We start from the raw sequence: 21447 nt of genomic DNA on the forward strand, positions 1-21447 counted from the left end.
AAATGGTGGACTATGCGTTGATGCACATGGACAACAAGCGCACAACAGCTGCATGCTGTATTGCACACATCATAATGAACAGCCAATTCAGTTCCAATGTCTGAAGTTGACCCTGCTCTCTCTACACATCACACGGCTCTGTAGATGCAGAGTTAACAGCGCCAAGTAGTGCCCGAGTGTGCCTGGTCCATAGAGGGATTTCACATTAGCGCCGTCTGCGCATATCTGCATCAAAACCGAGGCTCTCTGTGTTGAACTTGACCGCGCGCGCGCGCCCGCGGAGTCCACACAGTACATGGAGTATCCGGTTCGTAAGTGTGACGCCACTTCAGTTTAAACCACGCCCACTGCATAAGATACACGACCATCACTGGTACGCTAGTTCGCGGTCAATAGTCGTTATTTATTCTGATTTCTTCCACAAAACTTTGCTGCCTGAAAAGTCTGAATTTAACATACCTTTATGTATTTTGTGTGTTGACTCCTTACTTTCGATCGTCTGATCGTATTAAGAATTGAAGCTGACACATACAGCCTCGTTTTCAAACGAGGAAGTGCGCTGATCGACGCTAAACGCGTCGTATTGGGATCCATCTATTGATCTCCATTATAATTATTTATAATGGCGATCAATGGTCCTGTCCGTCTTGTACAGCTCTCCCAGCGTCATGATTTCCCCAGAGCCGTGACTATTGGGCCATCACCTTTTAGGATCTCTAACATTGGCGGCATATTGTGAGATTATCTCCCGGTTCCTTTTTGCCCCTCACTCACACTGGCTTAACACTAGCAGTAGGCCAACGGCTGCATGACGTTCATGAGGATACTAGCTCATCATGTTTTTAGAGAACTCATGCACTGCAATGTCACACATACTGATTACCCACCCACTCTCACAGACCCCGAATCTTACCGTTCCATGTTTGGTTATTAGAAAAATACATTTCAAAGAAGGTATGACGAGAATTGGTATTTACAGACAGACACAGGAACTGTTTTGAACTTCACTCAAAGTGGATCATGAAAGTCCCTACAACCCGGCCTTGGGCCCCCCGCGGCCTAAAATACAGAACCTTTTCAGCTCCATATGGTAAGATCAACTCCATGCATGTATTTGGATGAGATGTCATTTTTTGCATCCTGGAGGTGTTCAGAAGTTATCACGGATACAGCTTTTAATGTGGAAGGTAATTGCCTGGGCACACGTCGAGCCTGGAAAGGGGACGGGCGATTGGAATCAGGCGTGAGGGTCAAAATGGGCTGCGTGGATTTTTTTCTGTTTACTCCTGACCCTGGACCAATATGGGAAAACTTGCGGTCGGATGTTGAAATCAGTTACGAAGACCACTGGGGAATCTTCCCCTTTGAGGGAGTGGTGCCTCATGAGGATAATTAGGGGACAGGACGAAATCGGCACACTGTGAGTGGGCGGAACGCAAAAAACTCTGCAAACCATTTGTTTACCTCCCTTAGACAGAAATTAAATAGTTTCTACTGGCAGTGCATTCAAGGTTAATATGTGACATCACCCGATCCAAACCATTGTTGCATAACGGGTTTTTGCACATTTCGTAAAATTCTCCCTTTCGTTCCCAAAAACGGTGGGTGATGGCTAATGTCAATCTGGTTGCCCGGCAACTTATCTCGGACATTAACTTCATTATAGCACATGAGCATAATTTATATATAATTATCAGTTCGTTGGAGAAATGTTGGGAATTTCCCGTAGTATAGTTGACATATTATTGTTGTTGCGTGCTGTTTTGCACTTCGGATGGAGCTACTTTGATTGATGTCGCCATCACGAGGCATGCACTCATGCATCCATTTCTAGCTGGTTTCGGTACTCGACCGTTCACTAACATTGCAGCCGGGTACCAACAAAGCAAAAAGGGAAAAACCCATGCGGTACGTGGGTTTTTCCCATTTATCTAAAAATAGAACGACGGTTGCAACATCACGAAGACGCTTTCGTTCTCTGGTAAATTCCATTTTACAATGAATTTTAGACACTGGTGGTAATTTTGGTCATCTGGCCTTGTTGTGAAGAAGAACTCAACCGCTCAGAGCAGTTACTTGATGTCGTAATAGAGACGGGAAAGGAGTGTTTTTAGTCGAGAACAAGCCGGAAACAAATTTTTGGCAGCAAACGAACGTAACGTCGTACTATAGGCCTATGCGTACGCACTAAACCGCATGCTTTATGTAAGCAGGCCTAGCGTGAGGCAGGTTAGGTCTAGCCTGGATATTCAGATATTCGCGTTATCCGTAACTCACTAACTGATCGGAAGAGAAATAGCCAGAACAGAACAGCACTACTGAAGCTTCTTGGGCAGCTGTATTACAGTCCACAGTAAGTACCGAATAGAATTATTGTAATAAGGTATTGGACAGTCCTTGAACATGTTGAACTTTTTCATTAACCCTAGGATGTATGTAAAGTTGTATTGAAATTGGAGGATTTGGGACTGTAAGGGTTAACTAACTGATTAACAATAGTCTACCATCACTGACTATAATTTTACTTACTTCCTGAACATATAGGTACTATAGGCCTAGTACTAGTCTGCGGAGTAGTACCTTACTTTAGTTTAAGAAGTAAGTTAGGACCCCTGCCACCACCTGTCTACTCTATGTCTGTTTTCCAAGTTTTTGTAATTACGTATTTCAATCTAAGTTGTTACCAGTATCAATGATCTGATCAATGTTCAGTCCCCAAACACCTTTTCAGCCTCTGCTCTGGAATTTCTTCCTTAGGCCTAGCCTGTTGAAAGATTGACATGACTGAGGAGCCTTTTTGTGGATGATATTGCTTGAAAATGTGAAAGTGTTGCCAATTTGTCACCTGATGTTACATTCATGACAGAGTAGTTGAAGACATATACATGTATATAGAATACGTTACACGCACATTGAGTGTGTAAAAGGCATTAGCGCGAGAACCAGCACGTGAACCAACACGCGCGCGTACTCCATTCGTTTGCACTGCACTTTCTGGTTCACAGTGACGTCACACTTCGGTACTCTATAGGGCACTATGGCAAGTTACATCATGATGTTACAATGTTATCGTGGAAGTACTTGTAGGCCCTAAAAATGAGGATTTCCCCATTTCCTTCCCCAAAAACTGGTTTGGCCTGTGAAAGTTTAGCTTTCCGAACGAGTAGTGGCTTTTACTAGAGTATTGCAGGGAGTTTTGAACCGTAATGGTGCTTTCCACACTAGGTGTTTGGATTAAGTAACAAGTAGTCAACCCTAACCATGCTGAACCTAACAAGGCTATGCAGGACTTCGATGGTCCCTAGGGGGTGAGGGGCTGTCCATAAAGTACATGTAGGTATGCAGGAAATGCTGACTTTTCAGATCCCCTCCCCCTGTACGCAGTGACTCCAACCCCCCCCACCCCTGTACACATGCGCATTCCACATTTCCAGAAGATGCTGCCGGTCTGTGTCATGAGTAATGTGGTTTGCCAATAATGGTACGGGAAGATCAGTGGCATAATGGATGGTGGAGAATACTGTGTTTGAATTTCAACGCACAAAAGCTGATTCTGGTAGTTATTTGTACGAGAAATCTTATTGATTTGATGAAGATTTATTAAAGGCCAATTTTCGGTTTGCGTACAATACGCACTGGCTTGAACCTTTGTACGCATGGTGTACGCAACGGCACCAAAACCCCTCCCCCCTCGTCCGTACGTACTTTATGAATGGCCCATTAAGACTGACGTGTATAATTTCACAGAGGCGTTCTCATTTGCCGAGCGTTGTATGTATGCGCATATTTAATAGGTACATGTACCTTTCAGGTGTCTATTTGAATATGAGTATTTTACAGATGTCTGTCCAGCAGTGCATTGTTTTCTTTGATTGTGTCAGTGTAGTCAATTTACATTACAATAGCCTTTCATTTCCCACAAGTATCCTCGTAGCACTTGGCAGAATCCGGTACACCCGTTCGTGGGAGTACACTCACAGTTGGCAGTCAACGTATTAGAATTCCAAGAGGATGTTTCAGGAAGATACGGGACCGCCAAGTACCAATAATTTAACTTTTGCTTCAGGTGCGTTTTATTGCTGTGCAAGTCTGTGACTGTAAAGGATGGATGTGTTACGCGATACTGACATGCTTGATATTTGAATTTGTGCTGCTTCTGTCGGGATTTTGGCTGCAGGACACTTTTCAAGGCTATCGGGAGTCTCTCGTTACTGTCAGCAATGTCGGACGAGGAGCGGTCCGACTCCTTGCAGTCCGTGGAGATTCCTAACGACATGTACCAGCAGGCCTACCTCTCCACAAATGGGACGGGGCCGCAGATGGTGGGGGGCCTGCCCAGCGATCTGCATCAGCTGGAGGTCATGACCGGCATGAGCCACCAGACACTCAACGATCTCTCAGCGCCACACCTTCGAATCCTTGAGCAGCCTAAGCAGGTACGGTCAAAGTTATTTACCCGTACGAGTAATTAAATGACATGTACTTTACATAGAGTACATGTACTAAAGACTGTACTTATTTTACTAAAGCCCCGTTCGATTTTTTCCTGAACTGTTTCCAAAGATATTCTGGTGCCTTGTTGGTTTTTGTGCAAATGTGATTATGAATTCCCATATTCATGAGCAAAAACTGTGATGTCATCCCTGGTAGAAAAAGCCCAATCTTGCATTTGTACACAGAAAACCTGCAGGAATCTTTGGACATTTTGCTGATGCAAGTTTCCTTTTTTTGGTGGTTCATAATTGGGCAGGCAGATGGCAGAAAAGCAACTCGCAAACTTTGTCAACATTTTCAATGTGTACATTTTGGGTTCACAATCGTAGCAGAAAATATAGAAACTGAACAGTGGCTTCCCTGATTGACATCATGGCAATAGCGCCCTCAGTAGTCAAGGAAAGCTTGGACGGTGTTTACACAATTTAAAAAAGTACGCTTTTCAATACTCTAAGGCCATAACGGATGTCAAGTTCCATTTATTGAAGAAAATTATAGATGTAAGAAAAAATTCATTGCAAACACCCTTTAATGGTGGAACTTTGCTCAGGGATACTCACACGTGTACTGAAATCACCGAAGTGCACGCATATGCATTATGTCAAGTTACAGTTGAAAGAGAAAACCTACGTTGTAGTGAGATCACAGCTTGGAGGAAAAGTAAGACAGCCTGTCCAACCTTGCGACGTCGACTGCTTGAATACTGAAACTGAATTTCCTTGGGAGAACTTTGTGGTTTAGCAGGAAAAAAAAGGTCCTATTACATGGGTAAGATTGGATGGAAACTAGATCCGAAACTATTCTATTCTGGCATGTCAGGGTCCATTGAAATGGATCGAACAACCTGTTGTCTAAAAACCTGCTTGAGGTTTTGGGCCCTTCCGTCGATGGTTTCCCCAAATACTGCATTCAATGCAGAATACTACTGTGTGAAAATGAGGATGGAATTGGTCGATGTACATGTATGCATTGTTGTGAAAAGGGCTGTGCAGAATATTGAAATATTTGGATATTTGACTGGTTATTGTAAAGTTGATTATTCATTTTTCAAAGCAGAATAATCAGTGATGAAAATCAGAATGAAAACAAGAAAATGTTCAGTTATTTTGGTCGCAAAATGACATTCTAAACTGTTTTAAAACTGTTACGAGTAAATCTTCCTGTAACATTCCTGGAAATGTTGATTGGAATCTGTTTTTGTGAAATTGTCCACATGTACGGCTAATTCCTGTTGAAATTGCTCCTTTGCGTGTCACTTTGGAAGTCAAGAACTCTCTGTTTCCTTCAAAAAATCCATTATAGATTTTATAACATTGTGCTTTGCAGGCATGGCATTGACTTCCTGAAAGGTTTCCGACACGTGTACAGGAAAACCCACCCACATGTTAAACAAAACCATATGTACGTGTGTGCTTCAGTGGAAAGAAAGCCAATGGTACAAAGAATGTATTGTTCAGTTCTGTCCCAAACTGACCTTTGTTTCGTCCCTTGCTTCCTGATCTGCACAGAAGAGTGCATGTAAGCACAACTCGTGAATGCACACGTGTGCGTCGCATATTGGGTGCTTTTGCAAGCAGTTGATTGTACTAACAAAAGGAGGAACTAGTAAAAAATGAACCAAGAAATGAAATTACCCATGCGGCACGGCATGCATTTATTGAAATGAAACATCTCAGAGGATATCTACAGTATGGTTTTGCTACCTCAGTATAACGGTGTAATGGCGTAATTTCACAACTCAAGGGCAAGAGGCTGGAGCACGCATTTGGGTTTTAGTGAGAGATTTTTTCCCCTAAAAGGTGTTGTCCAAGTGAAGTTCCGCAGTTTTGAGTTTGTCGCGCAAGTGAAGCATTGTGAAAGAATCTCGGTATGTCATAGAAGATGTGGGTTGTTGTTCGGTTTATGTAAGTTGTGCCAGGTCTCCCACAAAAATCACACAACCGTTGATATCACCAACCCTCACTTCTCCGGACTAGACTTGGTTGTCTGATACATCCGCAGAAATTTATTTCTAACCTCGCGGTTCTCTATCTTGTTTGCCTACATAAAGTTGATACTCAAGAATCTACATTGTAGGATCATTCCGTGAGGTTGGGGCACAATTTGTGACGGCATCACTCGTTACATCTGCAACTTTTAACACCTGTCATGACGTACAGAGTAGGTCATTTACATTTACTCTGTAAAAATAACACACACCTCTGTATTCAGCCATGCAAGATGTGTATACCTGAACATGTCAGTTTGGAATCCACATGCAGGGAAATAGCTGTCCATGTTTACGGAACCCATGTACCATAACAACTGACACCATCATACATGTAAATTGTGCCCCAACATCATGGAATGACCCTTTACTTGGAGGCCTTCAAATACAATGTACATGTGTTCGGCCATGTATGTACATGTACATATGTACTGGTACGTGGCTGAGTCAATTCAAATAATTCACTATTCGAATATTCAACCTTCAGTTTGATCAAATAGACGAATATTCGGTCGTACCGAGCGGCAGATTGTGGATGAACAAACCGTATGTACAAAATCAGTTGTAATAACAGACACAGTTGTACATTATGATCAAAATAATAGATCCAAATGGGTGAATAAAATGTTTTGGCACCTTGCCAGAAATTGCTCGTATAATGACTTTGGAACCATAAATACTGTTGACGTACGTACAAGTACATTGGAATTGTTTGCCAACAGGATAGAGGCAGAGAGGGCATGCCCGTACATGTCCCGAATCGGTTACATGCCCGTTATTTATAGGTTTTCCTGGAAATTTTGCGCCACTAGTGTGACGACAGACAAATGACTATGGCACTTTTTTTCACGTGCAGTCGCGAGTTAAAGTTTTAGGTCTTACCAAATGGAGTAAGGTGAAAGGGACAGTAGGGAAAGTTGTTTACACGTTTACAAAGACAACACTCATGTACATGTACGGAATTCAGTCTCCCAAATAAACTATCACTTTCTTTTATGCTTAGCCCTGAGGTTTTCGAGTGGAATGCTTTTAATATCTTGACGCCAGTTACATATACTGCTCCCAAATTTCAACATTTAATATGCACCGTGGCAGAAAATGCTACAAAAGATGTTACATGAACTTAGGCCGTGTCTGAATTACTTGGCTATGGCTAGAGATTACTCACGAATCTATGGAAACTGTCTTGTGGCCACTTCCATAGACTCATGCATAATTTCAGGCCATAGCCAAGTAATTCGGGCACGGCCTTAGAGTGTGAATTGTGAATGAGAATTATAGAATACAGAAAAAAAGGTCGATGACTCGCGATGTCCTGTTGCTGGTAGCGACGTCTCGGTTTAATTAGGCAACTGAAGTCTGGATGCTGTAGAGTCCGCTATATACCGCTGGACCGCGTCCTCCGCTTACAGATGTGCATGTGCATCTCTGAAGCATTTGCCGTTAGGAAGAAATTTTGATGATCCTATCAGATTTGTAACCACTTTCCTCTGTCACGCTAATTTTACAGCGGGGATTTCGATTCCGGTACGATTGCGAAGGGCCGTCCCACGGAGGCTTGCCAGGACAGAACAACCAAAAAGGAAAACGAACGTACCCGTCAGTGGAGGTAAGGGTTCGTCGAGCAACTGAGGTAGAGTGTGGCAGGTCTCAAGGGTAGGGATGTGCCAGTTATTCTAAACTTTGGATATTCAACTGATTATCAAAATCTTCAAAATTGAATTTTCAGTGGTGAAATCCTTTGGAATAAAATTGGGAAAATAATTTTTTTCTGTGACAAAAAATTCATTTAGCAGCAATCACTTTCTAGATGACACAAGTTGTTCAAGCCATGTGAAGCCGAGCGGAAATACCTTAGAATAAGGCTCAAAACTACTTTCCCTTCAAATCTTTATTGTTAACCTTTTAAAAACGTTTGTATTTTGTTTCTGGTTTTGTGGGAATTTTGTCCAACGGAATATTTGAATATTCGAATGAATGGAAGGGTGAGTAATCAAGTATTTAATTCTTTGCATTGATTCAGCCTTACTCAAGACTGGTCTGTGAGACTCGTCTTGACACCCTACGGTTTTGCTCTTTGTCTCAAACTTCCTTCCATGACAAAGCTGAATTTTTTTCTTGCCACCTAGATTGTCAACCACGTTGGAGTGGCCAGGATTGTTGTCTCCTTGGTGACCAACGAGGAAGTACCCAGACCCCACGCGCACAGCCTGGTGGGTAAGCACTGTAACGATGGTCAGTGCATGGTCCAAGTGGGACCCGCGGATATGACTGCAAGGTATGTAATCACAATGTCGGACAAACAAAGCCAGTGTGGTTGCTGTCCTAAAACTCAAAACCGTAAACGTAAAATTGTCTTCCAATTACAAATCTAAATTTAATTAATTTGAATTTTTCAGTTTTGGTTGGTTGGGGGAAGATATTGCCTGAGGAAGGAGCTGAATTTTTCTGCCTTTCCAATTTTCTGAAAATTTGCCATAATCTGACAGCGGAGCAGTGAGACTCGTCTCTGTTTATACATTGCAAGATTTGTGAGACACTCTGTTGAATGTTAAGCTTAATTTGGTTGATTTATTCTTTTCTCGTGGCCAGTTTCCCAAATTTGGGTATCCTCCATGTCACCCGCAAGAACGTTGAGAAAGTCCTGAAGGATCGCTTGCGGCAGCAGCAGAAGCTGTACTGCTCGGTACTCGGCGATAAGGGTTACCAGTCCAGCACCACCCACGGGATACTGGACAGCGAAGAGGACCTGACAAAGAAGGCCAAGGAGATGTCCAAGGAGATGGACCTGTCGGTTGTCCGGCTGTGCTTTCAGGCCTATCTACCCGATGCCACGGGTCACTTCAACCAACCACTTCAGCCGGTCGTGTCGGTGCCCATCTACGACAGCAGTGAGTACTCTCTCCTTCCATCTCCCCTATCGTTCTCCTACCTCCTCCCTGAAAACGTTCTTTACCATTCCTTCCTTTCGTTGGTACCCACTCAGCGTACAATCCTTTCATGCAAACAACTCAAAATACTTCGGTTGTTCATGATCTTAAATGTACTTTCCTGATATCAAAATCATTGATGAACATGGGCAACGTTTGTATCATTTGCATAACAAACCAGTGTTTTATTCCAATCCATCACAAGTCCATCACAAGTCATTCAGTCTTAAGCCAATTCCCGAGCTGTGACAAAAGCTTCCCTTTGTCAATGTTCACCCTGTTACTTATGACTGGTCTTTCGCATGGTCTTGTGTCTGGACTTGTGATGGACTCCACTCAATTACTGGAATACACCTCTTCCAAGGGCAATCTGTAGCCTCCTTTCCAGGCTCAAATGAACCCACTAACTGTGTGCAGTATTCACAGCCCAAAATTCAGTGCACATAGCATACAGTACGTGAGGTTCTGCCTGCAGTTTGGCACATCTGTCAATGCCATTGTTGTAGTAGAGACTCCATAAGACCAACACAAGTCCCCACAAGACCAACACGAGACCTCCGGCCTGAATTGAACTCACTGGCTATCCAAATGAACGGCAACAAAAAGCAACCCTCCGTTATAGTTCAACCTGGTTCGTGTGACTGGTCTTGTGGCTGGTCTCGTGAAAGATCTTGTGACCGGTCTCGTGACTGGTCCGGACTACAACACCGATTGAATGTTCCGTCAAACAGAGGCGCCCGGGGCCACCACCCTCAAAATCTGCCGCATGGACAAGAGCTCAGGCTGCGTGACGGGCAACGAGGAGGTGTACCTCTTGTGTGACAAGGTGCAGAAAGAGGACGTGGCAGTGAGGTTCTTTGAGATAAACAGCAGTGGAGAGGTCGTTTGGGAGGCCCATGGAGAGTTTGGTCCCACTGACGTCCACAGACAGGTACGCTGTAATGGTTAGCATTTTTCGTGCGGGTACCAGTGTAAACCCTGCATGCTCCGCGCAGGCCCGTTCAGTTTAGTTCTAATTCGGCTCAGATTTCATTATTTCAAACTTCATATTAAAACCATTCAAGTAGTACCGATGTGTACAAAGTTTGAATTAAAACAGGAAACGTAATAGGTCAATAAAAACAGGTCTTAATTGAAAGATGAGTCACAGCGAAAAAAGAGAATGTTCAAAATGAAAAGCATGTGAAAATGAGAGATTGTGTAAAATGAAAGAGTTTAAAAAATGAGCCCCCCCAAATAGTTATGCTTCCTGTTTCTCAGCCTACCCTATTAAGATGGGTTTTTAGGGAGGGATTTTGGCAAAATGTGAAATAGGACAAAAAAGACAGAACAAATTGTGTATATACTTATTGAACTGTGGTGCAAAACAGGTTCAGCGGGCTTATAAATGCATTCAACTAGTAAACTAACAGTGTTATTCATTTCACTACGATCAAATGCCGCGCAGCCTCTCTTGCTGTTGTAATTTTGCAGGTGACACTTAAAAAAGTATTAAAGTTTTCAAAACAATTCCTACCTACCCACAGGTAGCCTAGTGTCTAACAGAAAAGAAGAACTAATTTTTTTCGGCCTCAAATCTTGTCCTGTAATAGGTAAAGTGTAAAACTTAATCTTGTTGGATTAAGGAGAAAAAAAATTAAGGACATTTGAGGAAATTTCCTAATATCTGTGAGCAGAAAGCAGCTTGATGTCAGTCAGAGAAACATTGACAGTTTCCTTGAGTCTACACAGTGTTGCATTTCCTGTAATTTTCCACAGTTTGCCATCGTCTTCAAGACGCCCCGTTACAAAGACTGCTACATTCAGAAGCCAGTCTATGTTCAGGTTCAGCTCCAGCGGCGCTCAGACCGGGAAGTGAGCGACCCCAAGCCGTTCACCTATCACCCCCAGCTGACAGGTAGGATCCTGTTCAAGTAAAGCAAAACCATCAAACAAAACAGGAACCTGTCTCTGGTTGCAGTCATCACCCTCGGGCACGTTCCGGAGTGGGAAATCCCGGGAAAATTCCCCTTGTCTTGTCCTTGGAGGAAGTATCGTGCTGGCTTTGCTGGGAAACCAAAATTGAAGTAGTTGCTGTGTATGGGAAAAATGAAGCCTCTGACTTTCTTTTCTTAATTTGATACCTGAATTGGAAAACTTTTCCCACTCACCCGATTCTCAGAATGGAAAAATTTTTTCCGTTTCTTTGTTCAGAAATGTCACAAGTGAATACATGTACATCTGCCAATTATTTTATTTAGTGAAATGCACCTTTATATTTTAAAATGGATACTTTTTTCAACAACTGATTCAATTTGTCAAATAAATCGAGCAACTGGTCGTTGGAAATATTTTATAAAAAGAGTTTTCCTGTAGAAAAAAAATGATTTTAAATTTGGCCCAGGAAACATTGTATTTTGTTGACGTGGCCCCTGTGGTTCACCGTATAGATAAAGAGAGCATCCTTAGAAAGAGGAAGAAACAACTGCCGTCGTTCCAGGACCATTGCTACCCTGGGGGCGGGGGCAAAGGCGGATACGGCGGCACAAGGGGAGGGGGAGGTGGGAGAGGGGGCAGCGGTTACCCCTTCACGCCCAACGCGCCCCTCAACATGAACTTTGGCGGCGGGGGCGGGGGCGGGGGACCGGCCAATGCCTTCCAGGCGCCCACCACCAGCCAAGGTGGGAACGTGCAGAGAGGTAGGCCATGTGAATTCCTCCTCTTGTCATCAGTTGTAAGGTGTACTTACTGGTAGTTTAGGAGCTATTGAAGTGAAATGCAGGCAGCAGGGTACCCACAAAAGAGACCTACCCCCAGCAGTCCACAAAAAAAAAATCTATTCTAATCATCTATTCTGTCTGACCCTAAACATCCGTAAGCAACCTTTTCACATAGTGTTAGACGTCCATGCGGCCAGGTTTTTGTGTCGAATATCCGAATTCAGTCTTTTGGTGTGCATTGTTTAGCAAGTTACAAATGGATTTGTAAAGTTGGAAGTGGTTCCAGACATCAATGGTCGGATGCACATTTACCAAGTTACAATGCACATGTTGCACGTTGCTCTCCATTTAAAGCCTTGTTTTGTAGCCGCCGTTCCTTCTTGAGTCAGTAGATAATAACGTGCCACAATGACGCATTTCCCCACTGGATACGCACACAATGCAACGAGCAAAACAATGGCCCATGGCTCCACGTCTATTATTCCCCGAAAACCCACCATACGTTTGTAACCTTCACCGATATTTTCAGCAATTGATACGTGATTTGGATTCCACTGGATTTGCCTTTATCCTTGAAAGTCAGCACCATGTGAGCGGGACATTTATTTGTATTCTGGAGTTTTCAATAGAACCATGTTTGAAAAAAGGGTTTTTGACAGACTGCAGCATATGAATCATATTTTCAAGTTTTCCAATATTCCAATTAATAGGAGACAATCAATTCTGAGATTTCTTTTTTTCAGATTTCAAAGTTAATATGAATCTACGAAGTCACACAGTCTTCTTTGATAAATAAAACTCAGAAGTCTAGTGTTAAACAATGTGGCTGGGCAGTAAATTTTTCAAACCTGTCATAGAGGACAAAGTGGGGTATGATTTTTTTGTATCGTAGATGAAATTCACGTCCGTCTATTGTGGCGTCCATTTTAGTCAGGAGAAAACTGCATCCGTTGGTTTTTCGGGGTGATTTTTTTTCTCTGACTTTTCAACACGATCCTTATTGCACAAACGTTTTGCTGATTGCAGACCAGCAACACCTGAGCATCATGAGCCAATTTCGCCAGCAGCAACAACTGCAGCTGCAACAGCGACAGCAGCAACAGCAGGGCCAGCAGGGGCTGGTGATGCAGAGTCACGGGGTGGGCAAAGACAGCAAGCGGGTGGTGGTGCTGCCCGCGGCGGGCCACTCCACCGAAGCCGTGCAGGACAGTCAGCCGGCCACCGTCCCGATGGTGGATGCTGCCGCCTTGAATGACGAGGAGGTGGATAGTGACTTGGAGGTGGACTCCGCCCCTGTCGGTAAGGAACTATCTCCAATCGGCATCCTCTACCTACTTCTTTTTCTTAAAAACCCAAAGTTTTAAACCCTAAAAGAAGTTTGACTTTTTCATGTGGTTGAATGAAACTTAATGCCCGACCAACTGAGATTTATATGTGATTTCTCTTGTACACAAAGCATTTTAAATATTATTTTAAAACACACTTAATTTTGGAAGAGCAGTTAATCTTTGAAGCTTACTCTTGTAAGTAAAAAAAGGTTACTTGTGCTTTTTTCCCTTTCTGCATGGCCAATTTTTTTTGACAAAATAGTTTTTTGAGAAGTTCCAACGTCACTGCAGAAGCTGTACAAATAAGTAAAAGAATACAAAAACTCCTTTCTGTTTCACACATTCCTCTGTGAACTTTAATAAAGTATAGCTGGTTGGGTTACTCAGAATGTGACGTATGCATCACTTTAGGATCCATATGAAAGTGACTGCTTGGGCGTATGAGAAGGTTGTCTTTTTCCATTCCGTGCTTTTCAAATGGTTAAGCTTTTCTTTCCACAAAACAGAGGAACCAGAAGTGATTTCTCGAACCAAGATGTTAGATGTCACTGACCTCATCGTGGAAAGAGCCAAGAGTCAAACAGACCACGGAGTCCAGACAGGTAGGTTTGTCGGTCAGTCAGTCTGTCCCAGTTTGAAGAAGCAAAAACAGGACTTGTGTAATATGAGGGTATTGTCATAATTAAAAAAAAAAATCAACAAGAGAGGATACTGCATGTGCACTAGGCGTGATAAATTGGGAAAACATTCTAACGGCACATTGAAAGATCAAGTTACAGAGGCGCTTTTGTTTCTCCAGAGTTTTCCGTTTGTCATTGACAGTCAAAGCATCGCTATGCTGAGTTTATATTAACAGTCGTAGCCTGTCCGTACCGCGATGCCAAGGCAGGGTACTCTAAACGGTTGAAAACAGTCGCTTGACTGATTTTCCGTGAGAGGACCACTTTGTCCAGACTGGATGTTTGCAGAGGAGGATTTTTACTCGGATATTCGACCCGGCTGACGTGCATGCCCTGCTTTTCATTGCAGATGATCTTCCCTTCGACTACGACTCGCTGGCATGGCGTCTGGCGGAGAGGACGTCCCGAGCACTGCACGATTTTGCCAAAACGGCAGACATTAAGATGGTCCTGGCCGTTCAGAGACACCTGACGGCTGTAGAGGACGAGAACGGTGACACGTACGCTAATTTACATCAGTCATCATTCCAGTTTATCAGTTGACAGTTTTCTTACAGTGCCTGCAAATGAATATTTCCATGGTATCGCCAATCGTTGGCTCCTGTCATTGGGATGCAAAGCGCCCTCTAGCGGGCAATGCATCTTTCATTGTAGATTTATCGATTTATTTTTCTTCTTTTTCCTCACCTAGTCCTCTCCATCTTGCCATCATTCACAAGAAGCAGGATGTCATTCTGGGCCTTCTCAACGTCATCGTCAGCATCCCCAACCAGAAAATCGTCAACCACGTCAACAAGCTGCGCCAGGTAAGACTGACAAGAAAGCCTGGTCTTGAGCGCCTCACTCTCTGCTGTGGTCTGTCCGTTCTGAAGAGGAACATCAATCTGACGGATGGAAACAGGCGTCTTCCTGTTGGCCAGCTTACAAATTTCAATTTCAGTTTAAGGTTATTATCTCTAAGGGGATATTCCATTGGCCTTCAACATTTGAACAACTTCATGAATTACATGTGAAACCAAACCAAAAACTGACGAAATAGTTTGTTAGTATAACTCAGTAAAGATTACAATAGTACAGCGAACCTTATTATTAAAAGGGCATTAGAATGCATTAAAGTACAATTAAATCATGTATATTGACAAGAATATGATATAAAATCAGTGCTCTGGAATATGTGATTGCCGAGCTTTCCGTAACTGCTTGCCCTGAAGAAGGTACTCCATCGCCAAAATCTCGGCAATCACATATTTCAGAGCACTGATTTGATATTATATTCTTGTGGATATTCTGATCAGGGTGCTACGCAGCCCTTCCATATTTCTCTGAACAATTAAATCATGTGTTGTGTCGTCTCTGTAATGTAAAATTGTCATCGTGCCTACAGCTTGTTAAAAATCTAAACATCAAAATTACAACCCTGTATGAAACAGAACTGAATTCCACAACAACTGTAAATGGCCATCAGGTCTGTCCTTCTGTTTGTAGCAGGGCGTGGGTGGGTTATAGGTTTTTAAAACGTGATCATAGTGTTGAGATATTGAGTTTCGGAATAGCTCTCAGGTTTACCGGTGCTGTTTTGTCTGGTGAGATGTTTGCTCATGAGGAAATATTCACAGAGGACTTCAAAGGAAATTTTGCGATTGCGATTACTAAAGTCTTGGAAAGCTCAAGAATTCAAGGTTAATTGAATTGACTTTTATGCGGTTGATTCTAGACACCTTTGCACGTCGCGGTGGCCACTCAGCAGAGGGATGTGGTCGAAGTCCTCTTGCGCTGCGGCGCCGACCCGAACATTTTGGACCACAACGGCAACATGCCCTTGCACCTTGCCGCAGAGCATGGCCTGAAAGACATCACCCTCCTCCTGATTCAAGGACCGCCCCCTCCCCCAGGCCAAAATCGCTCAACCATCGAGCCCATCAAGGCGGACCTCAATGCCAAGAATCTGGATGGTACGTTTTTTTTTTTTTTAAATAACCCGGTATTGGGAAAAAAAGAGCCACGCCATGTCAGAACAAGTTACTTGGTGTGGTTGGGCACGTGGTGCGGCATTCTTTCGGTCCTGGGTTCAACTCCTGTTCTTGTGAGTCCACTCTGTTTACCTTTCACACAATATAGCTTCTGGCTCCACTGATGGGCACCAACAGAGGGAAATGTACTTTACATAGTAGAACACTTGATGTCACGTTTCAATGGTTCAGGGTTCAAATCCTGGTCTTGCTGGTGTTTCATTGACCTTGACATCTATATATTGCCTTACAGGCATGACAGCTGCTCACATTTCAGTGAGCTCTGGCCACCTCATGAACTTGAAGGTGTTGGTGAAGAACGGAGCAGACGTCAACATTCCGGTAAGCTAAGATGCCTGATGGAGTCTAGTAACGCTTTCGGGCATGGGGGTCTATAAAATAATCAGCTTGAACTTGCTTTGGCTTTAACTTCAGTCTACAGGTTTGTTATCATCTTCCATGATATGATTCAGCCAGTGTGTCCACCATAATTATACAAATTCTTCCGTAAACCATCAGGGAAACACTGGCAATCTTCTGTCAATTCTTTGTGTAAAATCGCAAATTTCTAATTCCTTTTTCTCTCCGTCTCATAGGACGGCAAGAGCGGTCGCACGCCACTCCACTACGCTGTGGAGCAGGAGAACTTCTCCTTCCTGAGTTTCCTCATTGGCGACGCCGATGCTGACATCCACGCCCGCACCTACGCCGGGGACACGCCCCTCCACCTAGCCTGCAGCCTGGACTTTGTTGCCGTGGCCGCCGTGCTGGTCAGTGCCGGCGCCGACCCCAGCGTGGAGAACTACGACACCTCGGACGAGTACATGGGGGAGGTGGGCGTGGCCTCGGGAGACGGCCACTTGGAAGAGTTTGAGGAGGAGTACGGGGTGGGGAGATTCGAGGGTCATGGCCAGGGGAGAGAACTGAAGGGGAAGACACCCGTGGACATGGCACAGTCCCCAAGGGTAGGGAGTGATTCTTGTCATCATTAGCAGAATTAAATATTCTTGCCAACAGTACTCTTGCAACTGAGCAGATATGCTACTGTGGGATATGTCCCTAAGTGTGCAAGGATTCTTAAATGTTACAGGAACCAGTGTTGCTACAGCTAGCTGGTATGCAAACATTCTGAAATGTTAACGATTGAAACTAGGGCATGGGAACCAGTGTGGTTAGCTGGTATGCAAGCATTTTTAATATTAACAAATGGTAGTGATACTAGTTAGGCTACCAGTTATGCAAGGATTGATGGTTACCAGTAGTGTTTCGGAAACAGTATGGCTGCCAAACTTTACACATTGATTCTCACTCAGGAAAGAAAATTCCAGCGACTCCATGATCCTGAATTTGTTTTCTTTCCATTCCCAGATGGCTAGTATCCTGAAAGGAGAGTCCTACATCCCTAGTTTATCACAGTCCGTCACCTCCAGCTACACCTGGGGCTTGCCTCAGAAGGGCCCGACCGACTCGGCGCGGAGCACGGCCGATTCGTGCTACCATTCCCGACAGGGCTCGGCCTACAGGCCCAGCACCGGCCTGCCGACGGGCGACATGAACCGCCTGGACTCGCTGGTACGGCGCAAGCTGGAGTCCCTGCTGGACGAGGTCAAGCCACACAAGGATTGGATCTCCCTGGCAGATAGGCTGGGGCTCGGCAACATGATCAACCAGTTGAAGCAGTTTGATAGTCCCACGAGCATCCTGCTAGACCAATATGAGGTGAGTCCTGGTGTTGTAGTTGAAAACCCTTAAGACCATCTCAAGACCCCTTAAGACCATTACGAGACCCCTAAAGACCATCACAAGACCCCCCTTAAGGCCATAACGAGACCCCTTAAGACCATTACAAGACCCTTTAATACCTCCGCGTTATCCTTTAAGACCATCACAAATCCCTTAAGACTATCACAAAACTCCTTTCAGACCGTCACAAAACTCCTTTAATAAGGCCATTACGAGGCCACTCCAAACCATCATGAGACCCCTAGTGGCCATCACACAACGTCGTACACGACCTTCACATTGAATTGAAGTCACAAGGTCTTCAAATCAATAAGCACACGACCAAAAAGAGCGTCATCCTTTGCTAATGATTAGCAGCCCTGTAAGAATTCCATTTGTAGAACCGATCTACCGGTGTTAATTTCTGCTGGTGTCTGAGCGTTCTATGACATCAGCTGAGCTGAGAAAGACTTTTGATTTTCAAAGAGTTGTCTCCTCTCTCTGCATGAGCAGGCCATGGATGGAACCATCGACGAGCTGACTTCAGTCCTGAAAAGCCTGAATCGGGAGGATGTGCTCAACGTGATCGAAGAACTGAAAATGCCCGCCAAGAGAGGTACGCTACGCTCTGATGAAATTCTCTTCTCTTTCAAGGTTCAAAATCAGTGTGAAAATTGACATTAGGGGAGTTTGTGCCTGTTAATATGCCAGTTTGCCCGCTGTGACCGACTGAAAGGCATTTCCAACATCCCCAGCAAAGAAAAGTTTCCCAAAGGTGTGTCAGGGTTTTGACAGCCACAAAGTCTTGCGGCTTAGAGGAGAAAAATTGTCATACTGAAAAAGAGCATGAATGGGGTGAGTGCCATCGTGTGTTGCATTGTTAAACCCGCTCGTCGTATAGCAAACACTCCTCAAGCTACACAAAATGATCCTTTCTCCTTTGACCTGTATTATGGCAAGGGTTGTGACAGTGATTATCATGTTTTCATTTGTTTGGCGGCAGTCTCCAATCTGGCCATCAAGGAAGTTGACCACGGCACGCAAGTTGACTCTGGGCTGGCCTCCTCGCTCCACTCCATGCACCTCGCATCCTCAACAGCCTCCTCCGGCCCCGCCAAGGGGCACCTGAAGTCCAGCCAGCTCTCGGCCTTCAAGAATGTGCGCGCCATGGAAGGCCAAGTGTGAGCGCCGTCAGTGCAAGATATTTCAAGAAGGTCAATTCTAGCCCCCCCCCCGATCCGTCTCAGTCCATCAGTTCATTTGAAGGATTTTGCAGGCTTGGGGAAAGTATAGGGCCCAGCCCATCTGACGTCACCCAGGGCACTCTATCCTTTGAAAGCTCAGAATTTTGAAGAAACGCTACCGTCCCCCAACGTGGTGGTAGATTCCAGCGAATCTAGGTAGGCCGCGAGCAAACAAAACGAGGGCTTTTCAGTGAGTTCATATATTTTTTTGGATTTGGCCTTTAAAATGTTTGCATAGTGATTGAAGAATCAAGCTAAGCTAGTGACAAGCAAGGGCTTAGCTTAAGCACCAAAACAGTTCTGTAATTGACAGGTTGTAAGAAATGTACAGAATTTTATGTGTGACATGTTTGCTCTTTGAAATAAACAGAGGCCGACTTGTTTCATTGTATCTTGCTTGGCGTTGCCGCAGTAACGGGGAGTATGACCAAACCGTGCCAACTTGTGATGGATTGTTTGGTCCAGTGAATTAATATTGGAAGCTTTTTGTCCCAAAATTAGAATTCTACGGGAATTATAGACAAAAGAAATCAGTGGGCTGAGGATATTGTTTTGGATCATCGTCTTTGGCAGAATGCCAAACATTCTCTGAAAAATGTGAAAGTATTAAGGGCTGGATAAGGACGAATTCCGCTGTACATGTACATAGAAACCAATCAGATTGCCCACACACATTTCTATGTGTCTGCTTTATACGTAGGAGCAGGTCATCACAAACTTACGTACGATAGACATTTTGTGTTGAAACTTAGATATGGCTGGTGTTTAAAGGTCAAAATAAATTGTAGTTGAAGTTGCATAATGTGCCTTTTTATTGCCAGCAGAATGTCTCTCCTGAGAATACTTTTGACCTCACCTTCCTTTAGATTTGATTCTAAATTTCCTTCTTTTGTGGTTTCGTTTGTTGCCTGTACCCACTGTTTAAATGTTTCCTTTAGCTTTGTTCAATTATTAATTTCTTGTGTAGTGTAAATTCACTCTGTATCAATTGGATGCCTTGCTGTCATGTACTTGTAGAAATACTGAGGTCACTGGGTGAGTCGTAGGCCACTTCGGGTCAGAAATTGCTTGGGTGGCATTGTGTGATGTGTTTTGGTGAAATGGATTATAATCTCTTCTGAAATCTAATGTTGAATTTTACTGGGAAAATGGTGGAGCATTTTGCCATCTGAGAGTTGATTTATTTGATTCTTTTGTACATCCATAGATAACTTTGTAAAGTAACATTACTACACTTAATTCTAGTCATCGTAAAGAAATCCCATTGCATAGTGGTATTAAACTTGAATGAACTCCAAAGTTTTTTTACCTTTGAGTAGATGGGCTTGTGTCATAGGTCACTTGTGAAGCGGAACTATATTTTTAATACACAGATGGGGGCCTTGAACCTTGACATTGGCTACCTGCCAATGCAAGCTTGTACAAGTTGACAGAGTGCGGATATTGTGTCCCTAGAGATCAGAGGGCCAAATCCTGCTATGGTCATTGTTACATTATCCTAACTAAGAAGGAAACTTGAACTAAAATATATGTATAGCTCCTTTCATGCTTTGTGAAACATTTGTTGTTGGCATATTTTAATGTTGGATTGCTTTCTTTTGGTGATCACAAATTTATTGATCTTGTACTCATGTACAGCACATCGCAGTCGACAGCCACATTACCTAGTTATAACTGGAACTAAATACAAAAGGAGTAGAACCTTCCGAGTTTGCTTGTCATCGTAGTATTTTTAATGGGCTCGTTACATAGCATGGCAACTCCACAGTATGTACAGTTCACTGGAGCTTGAGCAAAGGCTTGAGCAAAGCTGTAATGGCTCATCTCCGATCGTGGCTGCCGAGTTGTACAGTCTTAATTAAAGGAGAAATGGTCTGATGAAAGTTTCAGTGATTCACTGAAGTCGACATCTTGGTCGCGTGTCATTTTTATGTTGTACACGGAAAAGTACTTCGGAATTTTTCTCGTTGACCCTTCCGAGTCTTTCTAAAGTTGTTGAAGTCAAATATCTGAAGTTGGGCTAGCCCCTCTGAATTTCTTCATTAAACTTTATTCATATTTTGAAGTCTTGCTCATCCGTAGGCATGGTTTTTACCTCGTCTGCATGTAATTTATTTGCGATTTAAAATCACTTCCTCCATTCCTTTGAAAAAAAAGATAAACGTGCAGATAGTCCTGTTAGGCTTGCCAACCGATGGTGTTGCTACCACAGACAGGAGATTACCCTATCTGAAACAACACTCAGACACTTCCTCGTAGTTTAGAAAGCCATGTCTCTCAATTATAATTAAAAAAAATTGAGCAGCTTTGTGGTTGGGATAGGGGAAATGGGTACATATGTTGAACCTCAAATA

The 21447-nt window shown here is 43.6% G+C and overlaps 1 protein-coding gene across 2 annotated transcripts; it reads left to right on the plus strand.

Moving 5' to 3' along the window:
- The first annotated feature begins 1917 nt into the window (after positions 1 to 1917).
- Positions 1918 to 21000, plus strand: LOC110977565 (nuclear factor NF-kappa-B p105 subunit-like). 2 transcript variants are annotated; one of them, XM_087129861.1, is made up of 18 exons: positions 1918 to 1981; positions 4178 to 4436; positions 7992 to 8090; positions 8611 to 8759; positions 9074 to 9372; positions 10143 to 10342; positions 11170 to 11308; positions 11841 to 12089; positions 13137 to 13409; positions 13945 to 14040; positions 14468 to 14618; positions 14810 to 14924; positions 15833 to 16070; positions 16381 to 16469; positions 16724 to 17092; positions 17496 to 17846; positions 18363 to 18465; positions 18853 to 21000. In XM_087129861.1, the coding sequence occupies exons 2-18, from the start codon at positions 4221 to 4223 to the stop codon at positions 19032 to 19034; spliced, it is 3318 nt and encodes a 1105-aa protein (XP_086985987.1). In that variant the 5' UTR covers positions 1918 to 1981; positions 4178 to 4220; the 3' UTR covers positions 19035 to 21000. The 2 variants fall into 2 exon arrangements, with proteins under 2 accessions (XP_086985987.1, XP_086985986.1); XM_087129860.1 differs by lacking the exon at positions 1918 to 1981 and adding an exon at positions 1988 to 2353.
- The last annotated feature ends 447 nt before the right edge of the window (positions 21001 to 21447 follow it).

The sequence above is a fragment of the Acanthaster planci genome, linkage group LG19 (assembly GCF_054643075.1).
Source record: "Acanthaster planci isolate LZ-2023a linkage group LG19, COTS_SCS, whole genome shotgun sequence".
NCBI lineage: Eukaryota > Metazoa > Echinodermata > Asteroidea > Valvatida > Acanthasteridae > Acanthaster > Acanthaster planci.

Coding starts and splice junctions, on each gene's coding strand:
- LOC110977565 (XM_087129861.1), top strand. CDS start 4,221: ATGTCGGACGAGGAGCGGTCCGACTCCTTGCAGTCCGTGGAGATTCCT. Junction 9,373..10,142: donor GGTGCCCATCTACGACAGCA/GTGAGTACTCTC, acceptor TCCGTCAAACAG/AGGCGCCCGGGGCCACCACC. Junction 18,466..18,852: donor GAAAATGCCCGCCAAGAGAG/GTACGCTACGCT, acceptor GTTTGGCGGCAG/TCTCCAATCTGGCCATCAAG.